A 20,568-nucleotide genomic window follows, 5' to 3' on the forward strand; every position below is an offset into this window, starting at 1 on the left:
GCCGTAACACCAAGGTTCATCAATAAAGGAGAACTACATCCACTAAAATGCATACGTAAATTAAAAAAAAATAATCTAAATAATTATAATTTTGCTGAGCAAATAAATTACATGGTATCCTATATTAAACTCTATAGATTCAAAGAATTCTAATTTATTTGAAACAATATTGATCTATTTTTGATTTGTGACACAACAAGCAAGGCAAAGTTAGCTGAGACTAGAAAATGAGTGACCAAAAATCACTAATCTGCCAAGTGATAAATTAAATTTCTTTGTCATGCTAGACAAAATAAAAATATTGTGCTAATTACTTCAGATGGTTAGAATATACTAGAATATGAATAGTAATTTATTCAGTCTTTAAATAATACAAAATTGTAATTGAAATCGTCATAAGTACAAAAAGAATATCGCATTACTACCAATTTGTAATATGTAATAAATTTTTACTAAATTTACTTAAAAAATAAAATGAAATGAGGGGCTTCTGGCATACTTGCTTATCTCCAAAATTTTGTTTGCAGCATTTACATTCATCACATATTCTTTATTTTAAACAAACAGCTGTCACAAATGTATTCTAAGTTTGATCTGTCGTTGATTATATTTAGTAATAGGTTAGACTAACAAAAATAGTTGGTACTTCAAACCTTGTTTATTATCATTGGTAACCTACTTTAAACGTAAAACGGTTTTGTGGGACTTTTCATATGACTTATCTCATATCTCTGACTCCAATATAAAGCAACGAATGACAGTTATGAACAACAAAAGCACAATGTTAAGTCATAATAAAGATTATAAATTTACTAATTTCCTTGACACAAATATTGTATATTAATGACTGGCATTGGCAAACAGCTACAGTAAAAACTAAGATCACTAAGGAAAACCTAGAGACAAACTGTTTATTGTTGGGACTAAAATAACTACTTTGGCATCACAATGAAGATAGTCATTATCCATGAGTAGGCCTACGGTAACATACAAAATTTAATTAAGAATACATTAATTATTTTTATTTTCCAGGTGTCTGAATGAGTTCAACTTCGTGTGTCGCTCGGTCACGTACGATGCCACTGCTCGAAGTTGCTGGTTGAGCAGGTTTACTAGAAGATCTCATCCGGAACTGCTCGAAGATGACCCAAATTCAGATTACCTTGAAAATACTTGTCTCAATGGTGAGCATGTCTTTGACCACATTAAATGGTTTTGGATCTTTTTGTCTGGTAAAAATCTCTATGTTGTACTATTTCTCATCAGTTATGAAAGTCTTCAACGTTTGATTAAACATTTGGTTCTACGTGCACAGTTCACACTTTCAACACCGAATTCCGAGCAGTTTCCCCTTTGTAACTGAGGAACTTACTTTGTAATAAGCTCGAAAATAAATAAGAATATTCCAGTTTTACTGTGATCAGGTTCAAATTTGAAGAATTAACATAATTTCTGATGATCTTAGATTGCTTATATTTATCGCTTGGTCTTAGAAAACAACAAAAATCAGGTTGCTTATCAAGAGAGAAATTAGTTATATGATATATCGTTTACTATTTAAAAGCAAAAAGATTACACATACAGTTACTTTCAATTCAAAAACCATATTCCAAAATTGATATAATATTTAACTTGCAGCTGAACGAAGGTGTGATGGCCCAATCATCTTTGTCAAGGAGGAGAACAAAAGACTTGGAGGTCCTTTTGAAGTTGACATCTACACTAACTTATCACTCATCGAGTGCCAAGCACAATGCTTGAGAGCTGAAAAGTAAGTAAAACTTCTTTCTTTCACATATTTGAGAAAATCTTCCTTCCTTTTAAATAAAAATGTATTGTGATAATTTTTATATTTTTGTCCAGAATAAAAGTGGTAAGTGTTCTTCAGCCTCTACCTCCTCTAAAATCGTGATAACAGGTCCTTCACTAACAACAAATTATGCATGTATGAATTATTACCTATTGAGTGATCATGAAAGAAAATATGATCACATGTAGTATCAACAACATTTATAGATATTGTAAGGTACCTAATTAAAATATTTTATATTAATGAAAATATAATTTATAAACATGTTATTGGATTTTTAAAATTTAAGTGTAGTAAATGACCTTAATTTTCAATGAAACTCTTAGTTTTAATCAAGTGTATAAACCCTTTTCCTAAACTTGGTACTGTCAAAGTTACTTAGTTTTATTTCGCATGATGAAATCAGGTGATTCTGTTAATATATTATTCTTTGAAGATTGTAACTAAAGAAGTACGATCAGATGTTTTCTCCGGCCTTTTCTTCTTTAAGAGTTTATATTTTAGTTTGACTTTAAAAAAACTATGTGAACAGCTTTTAGCGAATTTCCCTATAGGGGAGTAGCTATTACCGTAGGTGGCACGGTAAGACCTAGACCCGGGACCGATTTACTTTTTCATTTTGATGTTCCTAGAGGCCAAAAACACCATTCGTTCAAATTTTTATATATGTATATATATATAGACTTATATATATATATATATATATATATTAAATATTTAAGTAAATAAGTACAACTGAGCACCCTGAATATTATATTTTATAAAAAGAAGTGACATGTTTCGGACATTAGTCCATTTTCAAACTTCAAAATACATTAAACACTTAACCGTTGTTTATATTGTTTATAATATAATATAATATTCAGGGTGCTCAGTTGTACTTATTTACTTAAATATTTAATATATCAGCAGCCCTATTAAGTGAACACCTAAATTAAAATATATATATATATACGTCCGTGAACGCGATAACTTGAGTAATTTTTGTCCGATTTTGATGAAATTTGGTTTAAAGGTGTAAAGCGGGATAAACTTGAATGAGTTCGCGAACCAGCACGATCGGACCATGGGAACGGGGCTTTACGGGGGGTTTTATGGGGTAAAAATTGGTTTTCCTCACTTTTGACCGTCAAAACACAGAATTTCCCGAATTCTCTATAGACCTTTTTAAAGAGCTTAAAAAAACAAATAATTTAGTATATAAAAGTATTTTTGTTCAATTATTAGTAACGAAGAAAATTAAAAAAATTGTAAATTTAAAATTCCCATGTTATTCTTATGGAGAATATTGTCAAATGTTCTAGTTTGCTTGTTTATGGATATATTTTGATCAAACTTGGCAAATTTATTTAAATTTTACTATCAATATTTTACTCAAAAACACACTTTATTAGTTTCCTTGTAGCAGCAAACCTAGGTACTCGTTAAACCTAATGTTATTAAAATATATTTTACGCCACACTACACTATTTTGACGAACTTCCCATGCAAGGATTTAGTCCAGAAAACAGCTGTTTGCCACCAGCTTAATCAAATGGGGTTTCATTGCGTAATACTGTTCTGCAATGAGTTTTGCCGGACACCAATCAGCTGATTATACTGTATTTGCGTGGCAATGATTTAGTTATAAACAAAAACATAACCTCTCTTAGAGGTTATGACTAGTGATGTTTGGTCCTTTAGTTGGTGGAAATTTATAAGGATTTGTACGAATTAAGTAGTATGGCGTAAACTATCGTACGTAACTCGTCCAAAATGTGTGTACCGGACTCGTATGGTAATCCCGTACTCGACTTCGTCTCGCACGGGAACGACCACACTCGTCCGGTAAACACTTATTTTCAGGACTAGTAACGTAATATACTATAACTGAAAATCAATTCAGACAAATGGAAATTCGCTCAGTCGGCCGGTTTGCTGCGACGCGGGTATTTTTTAATTTATGTAGCTTTTAAAAAGATAATTTGAGACTACAAATGCTTTTGCGCCATACTAAATTATTTTGACGAACTTCCCACGCAAGTATTTAGTCCAGAAAACAGCTGTTTGCCGCCAGCTTATTCAAATGGAGTTTCATTGCGTATTACTGTACTGTAATGAGTTTTGCCGGACACCAATCAGCTGATTATACTGAATTTATGTGGCAATGAGTGGTTATAAACAAAGACTAGTGATTTTTAGTCCTTTAGTTGGTGGAAATATATAAGGATTTGTACAGATTTAGTAGTATGGCGTAAATTATCGTACGTAACTCGTCCAAAATGTGTGTACCGGACTCGTATGGTAATCCCGTACTCGACTTCGTCTCGCACGGGAACGACCACACTCGTCCGGTAAACACTTATTTTCAGGACTAGTAACGTAATATACTATTTCCCGTTAAGGAGAGTTTTTTGTATTTAATAATAAGTACCAGGGGACCGAGTATTGATCGTGGTGTGTAATTTGTAGGAGACGTTAAAAAATAAACATAGGCATACATATGTACAATTTCCATGATATTATAAAATATAGTATAAAATATGTATAAAACAAATTATATAACATCAGTTTATCGTGCTCACGTATTATATATTTCGCAAAATTTTGTGCACGGTCCTGTCGTCTCAAGTCATTGAAAACCATTGTAGGTATAAATAAACCCCCATAAACCCGCATTACTGACACAGTAAGAAATTCCAAAATAAATTTCTGCATTTAAAAATAGTATCATTACAGTATTGTCATTTTTTTTATCCGGGCCGTTGTATGAGAATTAATGTTATACAATACTTAATCTCATATTTTATTTTTTATCGGCCTGTATTTGACATCAGGTTTCCTCTTCCCGATTTATTAATTGACTTAACTTAATTGACTAACTAATTAGTTGACTTTAATTAATTGGTTAATTAATTGCCGTTAGATGAATTGTACAGTTTTGTGCTAGGCCAAAGAAAATGAAATTTTTATTCAAAACTGATGAATCTACTCTCAAAAATAAGTTAAAGTGTTAACATAAAAACGGCAAAATAGTTAGTAAAAAGTGCAAGTAAAAACTCAGATTACTCTAAGATGTGGTTTTCTGCTGCATAATATAGTTTCAAGGGCTAAATTTAAGGGTTTGCGATACATACAATTTTTCGCCTTTACTTTAAATGCTATTGAGTCTATAGCATTTTTATACGAGTGTGAAAAGGTTAGTTTTTATACTGAATCGCATTTAAAATATGTCTAAATCAAACGAACGTGTTAAAATATAACCATTAATTAAGAACTCGAGTTAACCTATAAAAACATAATACCATATTATTTGTTTTCCGTTTAAATCATCTCCATTTTCAATTTAGTCACATTTAATTAAGTTTTAAAGCCAATTTATCTTCGGTGGAAATGAAATTTTATTAAATATTACATTATAATATTACTCTTCGTTATTAATTTAATTAACAATCATTTCCATACAGAAGAACTATCAATATTGAAAATATGCACATTGAAGTTCAATAACAAACTCGTGACAATGTTTAACATATCAGCTGTTGACCAACACTACATAGATACTTACAATAACATACCAGCTGTTGACCAGCATTGTTGCAAGTTACGAATATTATGCGCTCTCTGGTCGCGACATGTTAGTCATTGGATCGCGGAACGTCGCAACAATGGGACCATCCACGGATATTAGAACAGAAACGGTATGGATCAAAAACATAAAAGAATTACGTCAATGGATGGAATCTATCCATTAATTATCTCTACATGTGTTTTGGTCGTTTTTTGACAGTTGCATTGAAATAATAATACAAACATGTTTATTTTCGGGTCATTTGTTTTTTTATGTCCATATCGTTTCTATTTTCTAATCAGTGGGATCGCCAAACAACCGTCCATTCTGATGGTGCATCGTCAAAAACTACAGAACGTCCTTGGGTTTTCCTCAATACTCTTTGTTTAGCATTAGTGTATTATCTTGTGTGGTAAATTATTCTACGATTTTGAACAGTCGGAATTATCCCATTGCTTGGTAAAAAAAACCCAAGTGTATTAAATAACCAATGCTAAATTGTATTTAAGGGAATGGCCTTTTCTTTAGTACTGTATTTAGTAATTTGCCACCGTTGTAGATGGTTTTTACAACCATACCGTACGTTTCAATTCATTTATTTACATTTTCGTAAAACTGTCATGGCTACATAGCTTTCCATAAGACCAATGTTAAATATATTGAAATTTCATTTTAATTTTTAACGAAAATCGACTTTTTCCAGAACAGTGGCTAGTAACAATACATTTACGTTAACCAAATGTGCCACTGAGTTTGGATACTACAAATAGACAGTCCATTTAAGTGAACCAGAAGTAAGCCTACCATTGACTTTGGATACTGCAAGTAGATTTCACATTTATGTGAAGCAGGTGTACCATTGATTTAGGATGCTGCATGTAGACAATTCATTTACGTAATTTGAAAGGATAGTGTTTTTGGCCTCTGGAGACATCAAATGAAAAAGTAAATCAGTCCTTGGGCTAGGTCTTATCATGAGACCTACGGTAATAGCTTATTCCCTGTATGGGAAATTTGCTAATAATGATGTACTCTAGTACCATTACAGTAACAATAATCCTATTACAATAATTAAGTTTATAACGACTGAATGACCTAGAAATTATCAATATTAAAGTCTTTTTTATCTAAACTTGCACAAATAAATGGAAAATAATTTTGCGTTATTTAACAGGTACTTCTGCCGCTCAATAGAATATGATGAGCAGATCAGGAGGTGCATCATATTTGAGGAAGACTCCATGTCTCAGAAGGATGACCTCAGGACTAGCAGTAGTCCAACACACGACTTGTACGACCTAGTCTGCCTCGACAGCCGTAAGTATTGCTTTTGCAGATTTGTCCTATACCAAATCAACTTTTTACATTTGTGAGATTGATTAAAAAAAGATAAAAAAATAAAAAAATAATATCTGATTTCTGATGTTACAACACAAACCAACAAAATATTTAGTTATTATCAGGATTTTCTACAAACCTGAACAAAAATGATGATATGTTTGTTTCAACTTTTTACATTTGTGAGATTGATTAAAAAAAGATCAAAAAATAAAAAAATAATATCTGATTTCTGATGTTACAACACAAACCAACAAAATATTTAGTTATTATCAGGATTTTCTACAAACCTGAACAAAAATGATGATATGTTTGTTGGGTATTCTTGGCATTCTGGCAGTAATTACAATTTTGACTACTCTTTACCAAACAGTTTTACTATTTAAGAGAGACTAACTATGATGACATAATATTAATTGTAAGTGAATAGGTACCTCGTGACTAATATTTATTAACTAGTTGCAATGTATTGTTCAAATAGACTTATTTCAACAGGTCATTGAAATATTTATGTACGGTAATCTATGTACAATTACTGGCTAGCACAATCTACACATGTAATGTACTAAATGCAAAAAAGAAAATTAGCCATATTAGCCCATAATCAGGCTATTATGGCTATGAAAAGAATCTTTAGTTTAAACCTTTGGAGAAAAGTGACTGAGGATAAATAGTTATATTGCATTACCTTGTTTGGCACAGCTGATCTTGTTTATTCCACTCCTGCATAGTAGGCATTTTTGTCTCCATAAGATAATGATATAAATAATTGTTGAGAGTATCAACATGACATCATCTGTTAAACATTTTCACATACTTAAAGTGGTTTAGATACCTGCATTTAATCCAATTTGTTGCTTATGTTGCAACCAGTTTCAACTCCGTGGAGTCATCTTCAGGCTTCCAAGGACATAAGTTTTCACTTCATTTGAAGGTCGTCATAGTTTTTAAAAAACGAAAACAGCCAGTAAGCGTCGCTCACCTTCTTAGTAATTTTGTGTGTGTGTTTTTTTTTATGTTAAACTTCAGTGCTCAGTGTTCAATGTTCGTGTTACATGTTTTTTAGTTTTTTTTTTTAACTATGACGACCTTCAAATGAAGTGATAACTTATATCCTTGGAAGCCTGAAGATAACTCCACGGAGCTGAAACCAGTTGCAACTTGAGCAACAAATTGGATTATTTAAATGCAGGTATCTAAACCACTTTAAGTATTATACAGTACCGGAGGCTAACATCCATTAATATGAAATTTTCAAATACTTAGAAACTTAGTAAAGTTCTTATCATCTGAGTTCATACAAATGCCTCTGTTACATTAAAATTAGAACTGATTGCCAATATGGTGAAGCCATGTGGGTAAATTTGGTGTCAACTCTTCCCCAAATCTACCTATATACTAAGATCTTATATTTTATACCACAAACATGTGCAGGTAATCATAATTGAAACACCGTTCATAAAAATAAAAATACTTGTTAAACATATAAAATATTTTGAATGTATATGAAAATAGATCATGAATGTTTTACACAATAGTTTTACCAATTCACCATTAGTATAGGATTATTATGTGCCTTGGACAGTTTTAAAATATCAAATGAATAAGTGAAAACAGTGTCTGATGCAGCTAAAGGGAGTGAGTTCCCTGAGAACTCCGTAACCTCCCATTTATTCTCGGGTGGAAGAAGACCAGACACGGCGTTCCAGAGGTACCGGAACTCTAGACTGGCAGGAGCAGAGTTCCACTCGGAAATCACAGGTCGGTCGTTGAGTGAGTGCCTGGACGAGTGCCTCCGACAAGCCAGCTTCCAGTGTCGATCTGCAATGTACAGTGAGAGGTTCAGGATCTGCCGACTGAGTCGCTTCAACCAGCGAGACGGCATCAGGATCATCTATGACGCTGATTACGACTACTATGAAAACCTGATGAGTGAGTACTGTACCTAGCTTTAAAGACCAAGTGAAAATTGACTACAATTTTTAAATTATATATGTAGTTTATTGAGCTGAGGGACTTCCTAGTCTTAAATTTAATAATTAAATATGTCCAAACAAATTTTTCCTACAAGATCCTAAGAAAATCCTCAATTAATATTATGTAAAATACCGAAGTAGTTTCAGCTATTTAAATTGCTAAACTGAATAACCATCTTGGTACCAATTCAAAGGTTACTGTACTGCCTATAATGGGACACAATAATAAGTCTATTTCTATTTTATTCTTTTCTATTCTGTTGGTAACTTGAGAGCGGTATAATGGAGTGTACAAGTGAGTGTTATGTAATTAGCAGTACATGAATGAAAAAAAATAATGAAATATGTTTATTTCCACATAATGTATACAGAAAACAAAAACATACTTTTAATACAAAATACTTACAAAATAAAACTAAGACTAAGAATAAAAAAGAACATTTCTGTATAAACTAAATTAAATTGATTATATGAAATACAGCAGACATAGGCAAGTGCTGCCTGTGCGTCTGCTGGGTTGCTATTTAAATATTTATAGAAACCAAGTCATATGGAATTATGCCTATAAAAAAGATGAATAATGGAATGTAGACTGTTGCTTAAAGGTTCTGGGACATGCCCAGAAGGACATTTTTCACTTCTCTTGATGATTTTAAACACTGTGTGCTCCATTTAAACTCGTGCCATCTTCACTGTACCCTTCACCTTCTGCCAAAAAGTCTTGTCATATTTAATGTAGTGTGCAGTAGGCGCCCGAGTTAATAGTACTTGAAACTGTTGTAGTATACTCTCTCATATCTAACATTCTTGATCAGTATCCCACTGCCATGAGATTCTTGACTAAGTGAAAATCAAATGAGCTGCTATTTATTGTTAAAATAAACCAATAGAATTGTATCTCAACTTTGAATTGAAGCCTATCCAGCCCAGTGTAGATTATGAGTATACTTTTAGTCTTAGAACTGTTTTTGAGCTTGTTTCTATTGTTATTTCTTACCTCCAGATTACTATGGAGATGGTGGTGGCTTGGAGAGTGGGGGAGGAGGAAGTACCCACCATCGACCTGATGTTCTTGGTTCAGATACAAGCTTTCATGGATTTGGACGACCCCATTCATACACACCTACAGGTAAATTATTAACTATGTATTACAGGTAAACATCATAGGTTTTAAGAAGTGCTATATTTATATTATAAAATGTTATGTACACTATCATGTGATAAACATACCAATAAGACTTAGTGCAATGTTGTCTAACTATATATTCTATATAATATACTATGTTTGTATTGTATATATAGATAATATGTAAACAATTGTACTGAACACACAATTGTACAATTGTACATACAATTGTAGTGATTGACATTTTATTCTGCAGGATTGATGCATAACCTAGTGAAACCTTTTACAGGTGGTGTGGGCTATGGTGCAGCAGGACCTGTTGGCAGTTTTGCATCTCCTGGGGGCAGTTACGGAGCAGTAGGGAGTGGCTACAGTGGGGGTGGAGGATCAGGAGGCTACGGGGGAGGCTATGGGGCAGGATACGGAGGAGGAGGTGTGGGAGCCGTCGGAGGGTATCCTGGTGGTGGATACGGATCTGGAGGACACTCCTTTCCTGCAGATGGTCCTGGACTGTGGGGTCCCCCAGGGGGAGGTGTGGGAGGTGTCGGTGTGGCGGGGGTGGGAGTTGGTGGAGTTGGAACAGGTGGGGTAGGAGGAGTTCCACCAGCGGCAGGTCATGGAGCTGACTTTGGAGGTTATGGGGCTGCGGGGCCTGTTGGAGGACCAGGGGTGGGTTATGGTTACGGGGCCGGCCATGCTGGGTTTGGTCACGGTGTAGGGGGCGCCGTTGGCCCTGGCTCATTTGGACACTTTGGACCTGCCGGACCCTTCACTACTCGCTGTGATGAAGGAGATACCTACAAACAGGTAATGGTTCATGACAAAATATTTGTTCTAGCCAAATATAAAATTGTGTTCAATAGGAGTGTACTGTTCAAATAAATACCATAACTGCTATTGTACAGCTTTTTTATCAACCTCCATAAAAAACAGACCTCTGGAAAAAGCTAAGAATCTAACAAAAAGAACGATACCTAACTCGATCCAGTTCAATCCGATTCAGTCAGTCATAGAGCCTTCGCTGTAAACGATGTTCGTGTGTTGAAAAATCGACAAGTGACACTACACAAAGTGTGTCGTGAGTCGATTTTTCGACAAGTGACGCTCGGAGGGTTGAAAAGTATTAAGAAGTCTCCCACCATGGTGCATTCTGGATAACCTTATTCTAGGTAAACTCTTCTAAAGGTATCACAACTCAAGGATGATCAGTTCTCTATCTATCACGGAGTACATGATCATGGTTTTTCAAGAAATATGTCCAAAACTTAACTAAAAAAAGGTATCAGACCTCTCAAGTTCCACGACACACATAAATAAAGTTCTTTCCTTTCTTATTGTACTCAACCTTAGCTGATTGTCGAGTATTTAATTTGATAGGAAACATTGGTTCTGATTCATACCTAATAGATGTTTGCTCATGAAATAGTCATGGTTATGTACAATATACATTTTTATACAAAATCATTACATATAACCTCAAAAAGAGGTTCACTCGTATTAAGATGAATCAAAAATATTCTTGATATCCAGGACTTTAAGAGGATGACATTCCACTCCAAACAAATGATTGCTATTTCATTACCTATATCATTACCTATAAGGACAAAATTGGTTGACACGCATCAATTGATTGTATGGTTAATTGAAATATATGCTTGGTTGTCAAGTTAGTCGTGAGAATGTGTCTGCTACAATTTGATTGATGTTCTTGTCATTATAGTTTAGGTATAAAATGTTTGATTTATTTTCAGGTTGGAGTGAGGATGAGAGCTCGTCGTCAATTTGTCCGCAGATTTCTCTCGGTGCCTTCACTCGCCGTATGTGAAAGAGCTTGCACTGAAGCTCAGGACTTCATCTGCAGAGCCTTCAATTTTAGGTAGGGTAATTTTAAAAGTTAAAAAGAAATATTTTTTTTATTTTTCTCAAGGTTCTTTTTATGGAATCTATTGTTAGGTATTGATAAACTATCATAACTTTTTTTACTTACATGATTTATTATCTTCCCATTTATTCTGAAAAGTGAAAAAATGAAAACCTGTTTTCAGTTAGAGTAACATTTAATCTAGCAACCAATGATATACAAATATGTCTTCACGTTTGTTTCAATTTTAATACAGTATCTTCCAAATACAGAATGTGTTTTTGACAATTCGTTTGACATCCTTTTTAAATAAAGATATTAAACATACACAACATGTTCTATCTCAAAAAATGAGTCAAGATATTACAAACAGACCAACTAACAGGAAATAAAGGATTTGAAATGAATACTCCTGGTCAGTAGATGGTCCGGGTTTTAAGATTATTTTGACATAAAGAACAAATATATTCTATGTTCATCGTTTGTATACACCCTTTCCCCTTTAAAAACAGAATAACAGCACAATTTGTCTAATTTCTTTAACTAATTATATTTGACACTCAATCAATAACTGATTGATTAGTCAATGACAATCGTAAATTTACTAATCAATGAACCCATAGTTACAACTACAGTAATAAGAAATCGACGTGTTCGTTGATAAACCAGATATGTACAAAAGCTCAAAATAGATTACCAGCAGAAGATGAATAGAACACTGAATGCAGATGTATTAGTTTTACATTTGAAACTCCTGTTTGATTATATTAATAACTTCAAACAGTAATGTATTAAAGGCAGATGTTGTTTGCAGACCTTACACAACTCCTTTTGGTCCACCTCGGGACAACTGTGAGCTCAGTGACCATGATTCTCGGGACTTGAACCCCACAAACCCCGCCTTCTTTGAGACCAATGGAGAGTATGACTTCTACGAGAGGTCCACCGCTCGCTCCGGCCCTGGGGGAGAATGTCTGGATGGTGAGTGTTATTTGAAACATATAGATACTTCTTTAAAATTACATCATAAACTTGTGTAGCATTCCCAGTGTCGAGAACAATTAATTATGAATTACTAATGGTTGTCAGGTTCTTGAAGTTTGGTATGAAGCCTAATGTACTTGTGTGGCATCATCAGGAGAAAAGTTTATTTATTTGCATCACCTACACTAACATTACCCTATTTATTTACATTCGGTGGGGCAGTGTACGATTCGTAACATCTGAAAATAAATAAACATCGCTCCTGATGATGCCACCTAAGACACAAGTGGCGAAATATACATCGCAGGGGCGACTCCAGAGGCAGGCCAGGTAGGCCCAGGCCTACCCTAATTTTGGTGGATATTTCAAAATTATAAATAAATATAGAAATTTAATTGTATGTAAATAAAGGAAAAGCATTCATACTAATTATTTTACATTTAAATTTTAAAATTCCAGCCTTTTTGTGGGGGAAAGCCCTTCAACCCTCTCGTTCCCTGAAAAACTCTTTCTTGATCCTTGTCAGGCCTACCCAAATAATATTCCTGGAGTCCCCACTGATACATCAAGCTTCATATCATAATTCAAGAACTTGGCAAGCATAAGCTAGTTCCCATCATAAATATTAACCATAAGTGTGCATATCACTGATGTTAAAAAGGTTTTCTACTCAATGGGTTGGATAAATTATAAAGATTAGATAACTTAACGAAGCAATATTAAAGTTCTACCTGTAAACATAAAAAAACTGGATCTAATAATAGATCAATTTAGGTATTAAGATTAACGAAATTCTGGTCTACATCTACTTAATGAGGATTCCAATATTATTCGCAAGAGTGCCAAATAAAGAGTATTTAATGAATTTCTCATGTATTCCTATATACAGTATGTAGATATCATATGTACATGTTTCATTGTACAGTATTATATTCAATGCGTTGTTTGTGTGTACAAATAAAAATGATAATTGACTTCCTTTACAGTAGAACAAATTTTTGTATTTATGGTATTTTACTCTTTTATTAGAGTAGACTGTCCCTATACAATCTGTCCCTTGAGAATTTGTTAATTCTCTTACCTGTTTCTAGATGTTTATGGTAGAATGGGGGTAGTAATCAGCTGATACAATTAATAAAGAGGACCAATTGTGTGCAGTGTGATTTACATTTTAGACTTTTTTGAGTGAACAAACTTTACATTTGACCCATTGTTTCCTTAGTGAATCAAGTTTGTAGTGAAGATGGAATGGAGTTTACTCTGCGGACACCAGAGCCGTTCGTAGGGAGGATATACACTTACGGCTTTTACGATCGATGTTTCTACCGAGGCAACGGAGGGACTGTCAATGTACTCAGGATCAGTGGCGCCCAGGGTTATCCTGACTGTGGGACGCAGAGGGTAAGCTATTCATGAGATTTTTTCACTTTTTTATATTATTCATAATTTTAGGCACTTCATGAAAAGCTGCTGCACACGTTTCATAAGATCTTTGCTAAAGTCCAATGATGACAGAAAATAAATGGCAATGTAAACAGAGATTAAAAAGTACAGAACATGTAAAATTCTCTTTTTTCCTTTTTGTTCTATGACTATGTTTTTACCATGCTACCTACAGTAAAAGGCACGATTTAGGTTTGCCTATAGGGGAAATTTTTTAAAAGCTACTAAGTTAAAATACCAAACAAACTTAAAATTAAAAGATAAACTAAAATTTGAATAACCGAACTAATTTTATTAGTTTTTATCAAAAATGTATGCAGTATTTTTAACGGTACAATATATAAGTGAAAAAATATTTAGATAGATAATTGAATTTCAATATGTGAGGTACATTAGTTATTGATTGTTGCAGTATGGTGATACGATGACCAACATCGTCGTGGTGCAGTTCAGCGATTACGTACAGACAGGCAGGGACAAGCGCTACAATCTCACATGTTTATTTCGAGGACCTGGCGAAGCCGTTGTCACATCCAGTTACATGACTGCCAAGTATGTGCCATTTCAATCTCTTAAACGATTTTCCTCATTCAAACTCCTTTAATTGCCAATATACGTGCAAATTTAAAATGACAATTGTTTACTGACGTTAGCTTAATAGTTTCATAATATTGATTTTGTTCCAATACATGTTGTTGAATACATAACTATTATTACCTACTTGAATTTGACGAAAACTTGAAGACAGGATTTGATCGATACATACTTAAACAATCATAATATTGGTAGCAAAGTAATATACTGTATAATAAATTTCCGCTAATAAATGAATGATTAATTTAAATTAAGCTGGCTACTTTGAAATGGTAGTTTCATGGTTTCATCATAGTTGTTTTCATGGTTTTTCGTACAGGGTAAACAAACATTTAATCTTTAATTAATTAAGATTTAATTATTTTCTTCTACATTACTTTACCTAGTAAACTAATACTTCACTCTATCTTTGGCTAAATGAAAAGAAAGTTGTCATTGTATTCTAAAGATTTTGTTAACACCTCATCATATAAACAAAAAAAGAACTGTCTGTAGTTTTCAAATTTAATATATATTTTTAAAGATGATATTTAAATTTGAAAAAAAAATTCAACAATGTTTAATATCTATTATTTAGAAAGTTAACACCATGTTGCAATGGCTTACAGCTCCGGAAGCCCCATTCCAATCGAGTATCTACCAGCTGAGAACTCTCTCAGTTCACGAGTGCGACTGTACATTCTCTTCCAAGACCGTCCGACCAACACCATAGCCGTTGGAGACCCCCTTACGTTCCGATTAGAGTCGCAGGAGGGATACAACTATGCTACCGACATCTTTGCTACGAATGTCATCGCTCGTGATCCCTACTCTGGTCGCTCAGTACAACTCATAGATAGGTTTGGGTACGTGGTTGAACAATATTCTGTTCATACATCAACCTAATAATAACTACTGATGTTACTTTACTGCTAAAGTGCTAAATCATAAATGTTCAATAAATTTCATGTCTATTCGTTTATACATGCAATTTAATTTTATTAATACTTAGTTTAAAGACGTACTACATGAAATAGTTGACTTAAAATAAATGTATATATTTAATTCTTGTTTAAATATTTTTTACAAATGGCATCCTTAACAGATCAGTAAGTCCTTGATATAAAGAGGACCTATTCCTACTAGGGTGGGCAGGTATATTGTTATTTATTTTACTCTTGTTGTTTATATTCGGAAAGATTTGGTTTAAACAGTACAATTACCCTACCATATATTTCAAACAGAAATTAACAAAAAATTATTTTTCAGGTCAATATTTTGATGAGATTTTTAGTTAAATTTATAAAACATATGAATCAAATCATTTTGACTTCCAGGTGCCCAGTGGACAACTACGTCTTTCCAGGGCTAGACAGGGCCAGAGAGGGTAATGGACTGGAGGCCAGATTCAACGCTTTCAAAATCCCAGAATCTAACTTTTTGGTGTTTGAAGCTACGGTAAAAACCTGCCGAGAAGGATGTCAGCCGGTAAGATAAAAGTTCCTCCTTTCTAAATATATGTATGTCGCAGCACACAATATTATTGGCATGATTTGAAGTGTTCAAATTTTAAATAAATAACTTAACTATTGCTAAACTGTTGGGACAAAATTTTTTTTAATTTTATTTCAAATTTTAACCCTAATGGTTTATTGTTTTCTCAGGCATACTGCACGGCTCCATCTGGTAAGAACGAGCCTTCCCTTGGGAGGAAGCGCAGGGAGGTGGATAGTGAACCTTCCACTGAAGTGGTTGAGGAGGGAAAAGCAGACAACTCGACTGAAGAAGAGGAGCAAGTCAGGGAAATGATTGAGGTTAGTTGACTCAAAGTCCTATTTGTTCCTAGAGAGTGGACCTTCTGATTACCCACAAACATTACAGTGTAATTAGTGCCTTTGTAATATGCACATTAAAATATAAAACACACAGGAGGATTGTGCTATCATACATTACAAAAGCTATGAAATATTGAATATAATATGTGAGCAAGCAAAACAAAAATATTTTAATCAGTCCAGGTTGATGTAATAGTTTGAGTTTGACTTCTACGAACAGTACTTAAGTGTACAACATTAGGTTGATTTGAGGTACCTGAGCCAATTGTTGCTGATTCAAATGTTCCACGGATCAAACACACCACATCAAAGAATTCCGCCTCTGTGTTTTTTTAATAAACAGTATTCATTTTATTTATTGTCTGACAGGTGTTTGAATCACGCTATGACATGCCCCAGCAAGAACGTTTGGCAGAGACTGCACGACTTCTTATGCAAAACGTTTGTCTCACAACCAGGGAATATTACGGACTGGTGTTTACACTAGTCTTTTTGTTCCTGCTCCTAATTGGTTCTGTCACCTCATCAGCTGTTTATTACAAGTTAGTAAGCTAACATCTTTGGTTTTACAGCTACATTCAGAAAGTTTGGCCAGAACATTTAGCTAATTTTTAAAATGCATGAGAAAGTGAAATTTAATAGTAACTAGAAGATAACTAACAATTATGATTATTAACAAAAAACCGTCAATCAAAAATGTAAATAAGATAACACAAATGGACCAAAATGGCTTTAGTTAGGTTAAAAAAATACAACTATTGTGAACCAGAACCAACACATTCATTACTACCCTTTATCATCATTTATTCTGTGTTTTTTTTTTTTTTTTTTTTAGTGCTTTAAATTTACTGTTAGCAACTAATATTACTGTTTAAAGTAACAATAATATTTTGAAATGTAAATTTCCTACAAAATCGCAATTAAAAAAAGATGAAGTAAACTATTTCCAGAATAACTTTTTTTATTGATACGAGCACTATATTTTCTTTTCAGGAGATATTGGACGATGTCAAAGAAAAATAAACTAGCGAACAGCAGCAGCCACCTCCATGAGGATGTCTCCTCTGGAAGGCAGAGCAGCATATTTTCTCTATTGAATCCTGGACCTCAAAAAACCTTCTTTAGTCTGAGGTGAGTTAAAATTCACAAATGAAATATGTACCAGCGTGTATTCTAAGTATTCTAATATGTTCAACCAAATATACTTATTGTGTGGTATTGTTATGTTGTTGCATCTAGTGAACGATTGTTATCATCTACAATCCATAGTTTTAGCAGTGTGATAAATTAGCTTCAAGAACCTAAAATTTGCATTTTTTGTGTTTATAATTAATGTTTGAAATTATTACGAGGTACGTGACACAATAGAAGTTGGCTCATTATTTGAATTAATAATTACTAAACCCTTATTGGCTGTTATCAAAATATGCCTATGAGATTCAATGTGTTGGGCGTAGGAAAGTGTTTCAGTAAAATGAGTCGGTAAACTAAAAATGTTCAAATAAATAGTAAAGTCTTACCTTAGCAATCCTTATTATGGCTGTACCTTATTAAGGTAAGACTTTATTATTTATTTGATTATATAAGCAATCCAGAGGCTGAAATGATAGATAAAAATATTCACAGATTATGTCTTTGATACTTTAGAATGTATAACGTAGGGGGGAAATTGCCAAAGCCTCGTCATTTCACATACGTAACGACAATTGTATTTCTAAAAACAAACTAAAAATAAACATAAAACAATTTAATAAAGTAACTGACACATACAGAGGATGTAAATCAAAATATTATCTAACAGCTTTAAACAATAGAAGACAAAAACAAGTTGTCAAGTTTTAACATAACCTTGACTATTAAAATCAAATATTTTATTAAAATAGACGCTAGCTTCTAAAAGATCTCTAAGACACTATTTGCTTTGAGGAAGTACAAAACTGGAATAAAGATGGTGTTTTCTTTGACTTTAGAAGTCGGTCTGTGGCGGAGCCAGGACCTCGAGCTTCAGAGATGGGGCTGCCAGGGGTGTCCTCCATCCTCAATGGCAACATGTTCCAGGACCCCAGTGAGCCCATCTACACAGACCCGAGTCTATTTGAACGGTCCCGCAGCCTCAGAAGCATTGCCATGTCCCAGAACGGCCACACACTCAGCAAAGAAGATATCTCCAACTTGTGCTGAGAGGCTAAACTCTAAAGACTTTAGATTCCCAAGAATGGACCGGTGTTATGTGATAGGCCTTTAGATAGCTCAAAGCCGGCTTTTTGTAACCAGTTGTACCTTGTAGCCGAGGCGAGTAATTGAGTGACGGACGGTGGGGGAGGGGGCTCTCGAGTTGCGAGAGATCTCCTCTCCAGGGGTTTGCACGACTTTCTAGCACTTCGGTTTTGGGTATCTCTCCACCGTCCGTCACCCTGTTATATCCCTTCTCTTAAAGCTCAAATTTCATCTATTTATTTTAACAGTTAAAGGATATTGAAACATTCAAAATTACAATTAGTTAGATTTTAATGAGTTATATACAATTTGTTATCTGATCTCAATCTAGAAACAATATTTTGGTTGTCTATTATAAAAGTTTGTCCCTTATCCAAACACATCTACAAGGTTTATAAATTTGATTTTCCTTCCGAAATCTTGTATATTTTATTAATACATAACTTTTAAGCTGCTTTAATATTAGTTCGTTAAGAGCAATAGGTTATAAAATGTAATTGTTTATAGAAAAAATTTCATTCACCTCTGATATCTTAGACATTATTTGCCAAAATAATAATTCAGAATTAAAATAACTTATATAAAAACTGCTATTAGACTATGTATGATATGAACATTTATTTTACATAATGATGTAATATGTCTCATAAAACTGAATGATCTTTACCCACACATCAGTGATGTCTTTTTCGTCAACAGGCCAATCAGTTGTTATTCTTACTGATCATTACACTCATACCACTATGTCTCCAAGCTCCAATAATAATATGATTAAAAGTATACTTTAAAAATAATATGGCTTACATTTCTATTGCAAAAATGAAAAAAGGTGCTATGGTGGCCTACAAATTTAGTTAGTTAAAATCTTTTAAGATTAATCAACAGCATGGTTTCATGAATAATTGCCGTATGATTTTTTTCTATTAAACCGAGATGACAGATCAACTGCCATCTCACTGCCGTTTACTTACTGCCAGCTATTAACTGCCGAGTATTAAATGGTCAATTATGACTCTTCAAATGTCTTAGTTTTACTAGGGGACATCAGTTTGTATAATTGCACAAGAAATGACCTTTTATTGAATCACTTTTAACCAAATGGACCGAATGCAACTACAGTAATTTACAAGAGAAAATTACATAGAATAAAAATTGTAAAAATGTCTTTAAATAATGTTTCCACCTACAGTTGGTTACAGCTTGTTATAGATTATAACTGAGATATTACCTAGTTATAATTAAAGTTCTTGTAAGTCTACTTCTAGGTTTAATGTTGTAATTACTTTTGTTTGTATAATGAATTAATTCCTAAAATAAGATTTAAATGTTAAATATCAATGAACTAAATCTAATAATATTGTTAGTGTTTGATTTACAATCTAATAAATATTTATACTAATACACGTTATGTTGAAATCATTTAAATTGAAACTCCTCAATGTGTTGACATAGAAAATGTTGTTATTGCTTTTGGGCAGTTGGACAACTTGATATAATGTCCGATTAAAAACCGTTGTTTGGTAGATACTATGAATTAATAATGCTATCTAACAAAAAGGTCAACATTAGATAGTAACAAGACCATGGTTTGGACCGTTCCCTTTCAAAAGATAAAAAAAAGCCACTGGCGTAAAAAAACACACACGAGTTAAAAATAAAATACTGTTGACAGGGATGTAATTTTAAATTATTCCCAAATTTACTTGTGATTTGATTAGGACAATATCAAATCAGTTTATTTCAGAAATACAACAAGTGACATAGATTATGTACAACAAATCACTCTGTAATTATTGAAATTTGGATTGGGTGAAACTAATAAACTCCTTAACTCACCTTGTATTTTTAAGACTAC

The 20,568-nt window shown here is 33.4% G+C and overlaps 1 protein-coding gene across 2 annotated transcripts in view; it reads left to right on the forward strand.

Moving 5' to 3' along the window:
* LOC128998659 (uncharacterized) overlaps positions 1-20,105 on the forward strand; it is a 41,833-nt gene extending 21,728 nt beyond the window's left edge. The window contains exons 5-20 of one of the 2 annotated variants that reach the window (XM_054424885.1): positions 1,033-1,184; positions 1,639-1,771; positions 6,535-6,677; positions 8,316-8,630; positions 9,678-9,803; positions 10,090-10,607; positions 11,552-11,676; positions 12,476-12,642; positions 13,868-14,046; positions 14,501-14,640; positions 15,291-15,527; positions 15,999-16,149; positions 16,326-16,475; positions 16,866-17,038; positions 17,490-17,627; positions 18,467-20,105. In XM_054424885.1, the coding sequence (XP_054280860.1) occupies positions 1,033-1,184; positions 1,639-1,771; positions 6,535-6,677; positions 8,316-8,630; positions 9,678-9,803; positions 10,090-10,607; positions 11,552-11,676; positions 12,476-12,642; positions 13,868-14,046; positions 14,501-14,640; positions 15,291-15,527; positions 15,999-16,149; positions 16,326-16,475; positions 16,866-17,038; positions 17,490-17,627; positions 18,467-18,677 (3,058 nt within the window). In that variant the 3' untranslated portion in view covers positions 18,678-20,105. The remainder of the gene's footprint in view (positions 1-1,032; positions 1,185-1,638; positions 1,772-6,534; positions 6,678-8,315; positions 8,631-9,677; positions 9,804-10,089; positions 10,608-11,551; positions 11,677-12,475; positions 12,643-13,867; positions 14,047-14,500; positions 14,641-15,290; positions 15,528-15,998; positions 16,150-16,325; positions 16,476-16,865; positions 17,039-17,489; positions 17,628-18,466) is intronic. The other variant, XM_054424886.1, reaches the window with a different exon arrangement.
* The last annotated feature ends 463 nt before the right edge of the window (positions 20,106-20,568 follow it).

Source organism: Macrosteles quadrilineatus, unplaced genomic scaffold (assembly GCF_028750875.1).
Source record: "Macrosteles quadrilineatus isolate MER2022 unplaced genomic scaffold, UCM_ALF_1.0 Scaffold_7__1_contigs__length_78375512, whole genome shotgun sequence".
Taxonomy (NCBI): Eukaryota; Metazoa; Arthropoda; class Insecta; order Hemiptera; family Cicadellidae; genus Macrosteles; species Macrosteles quadrilineatus.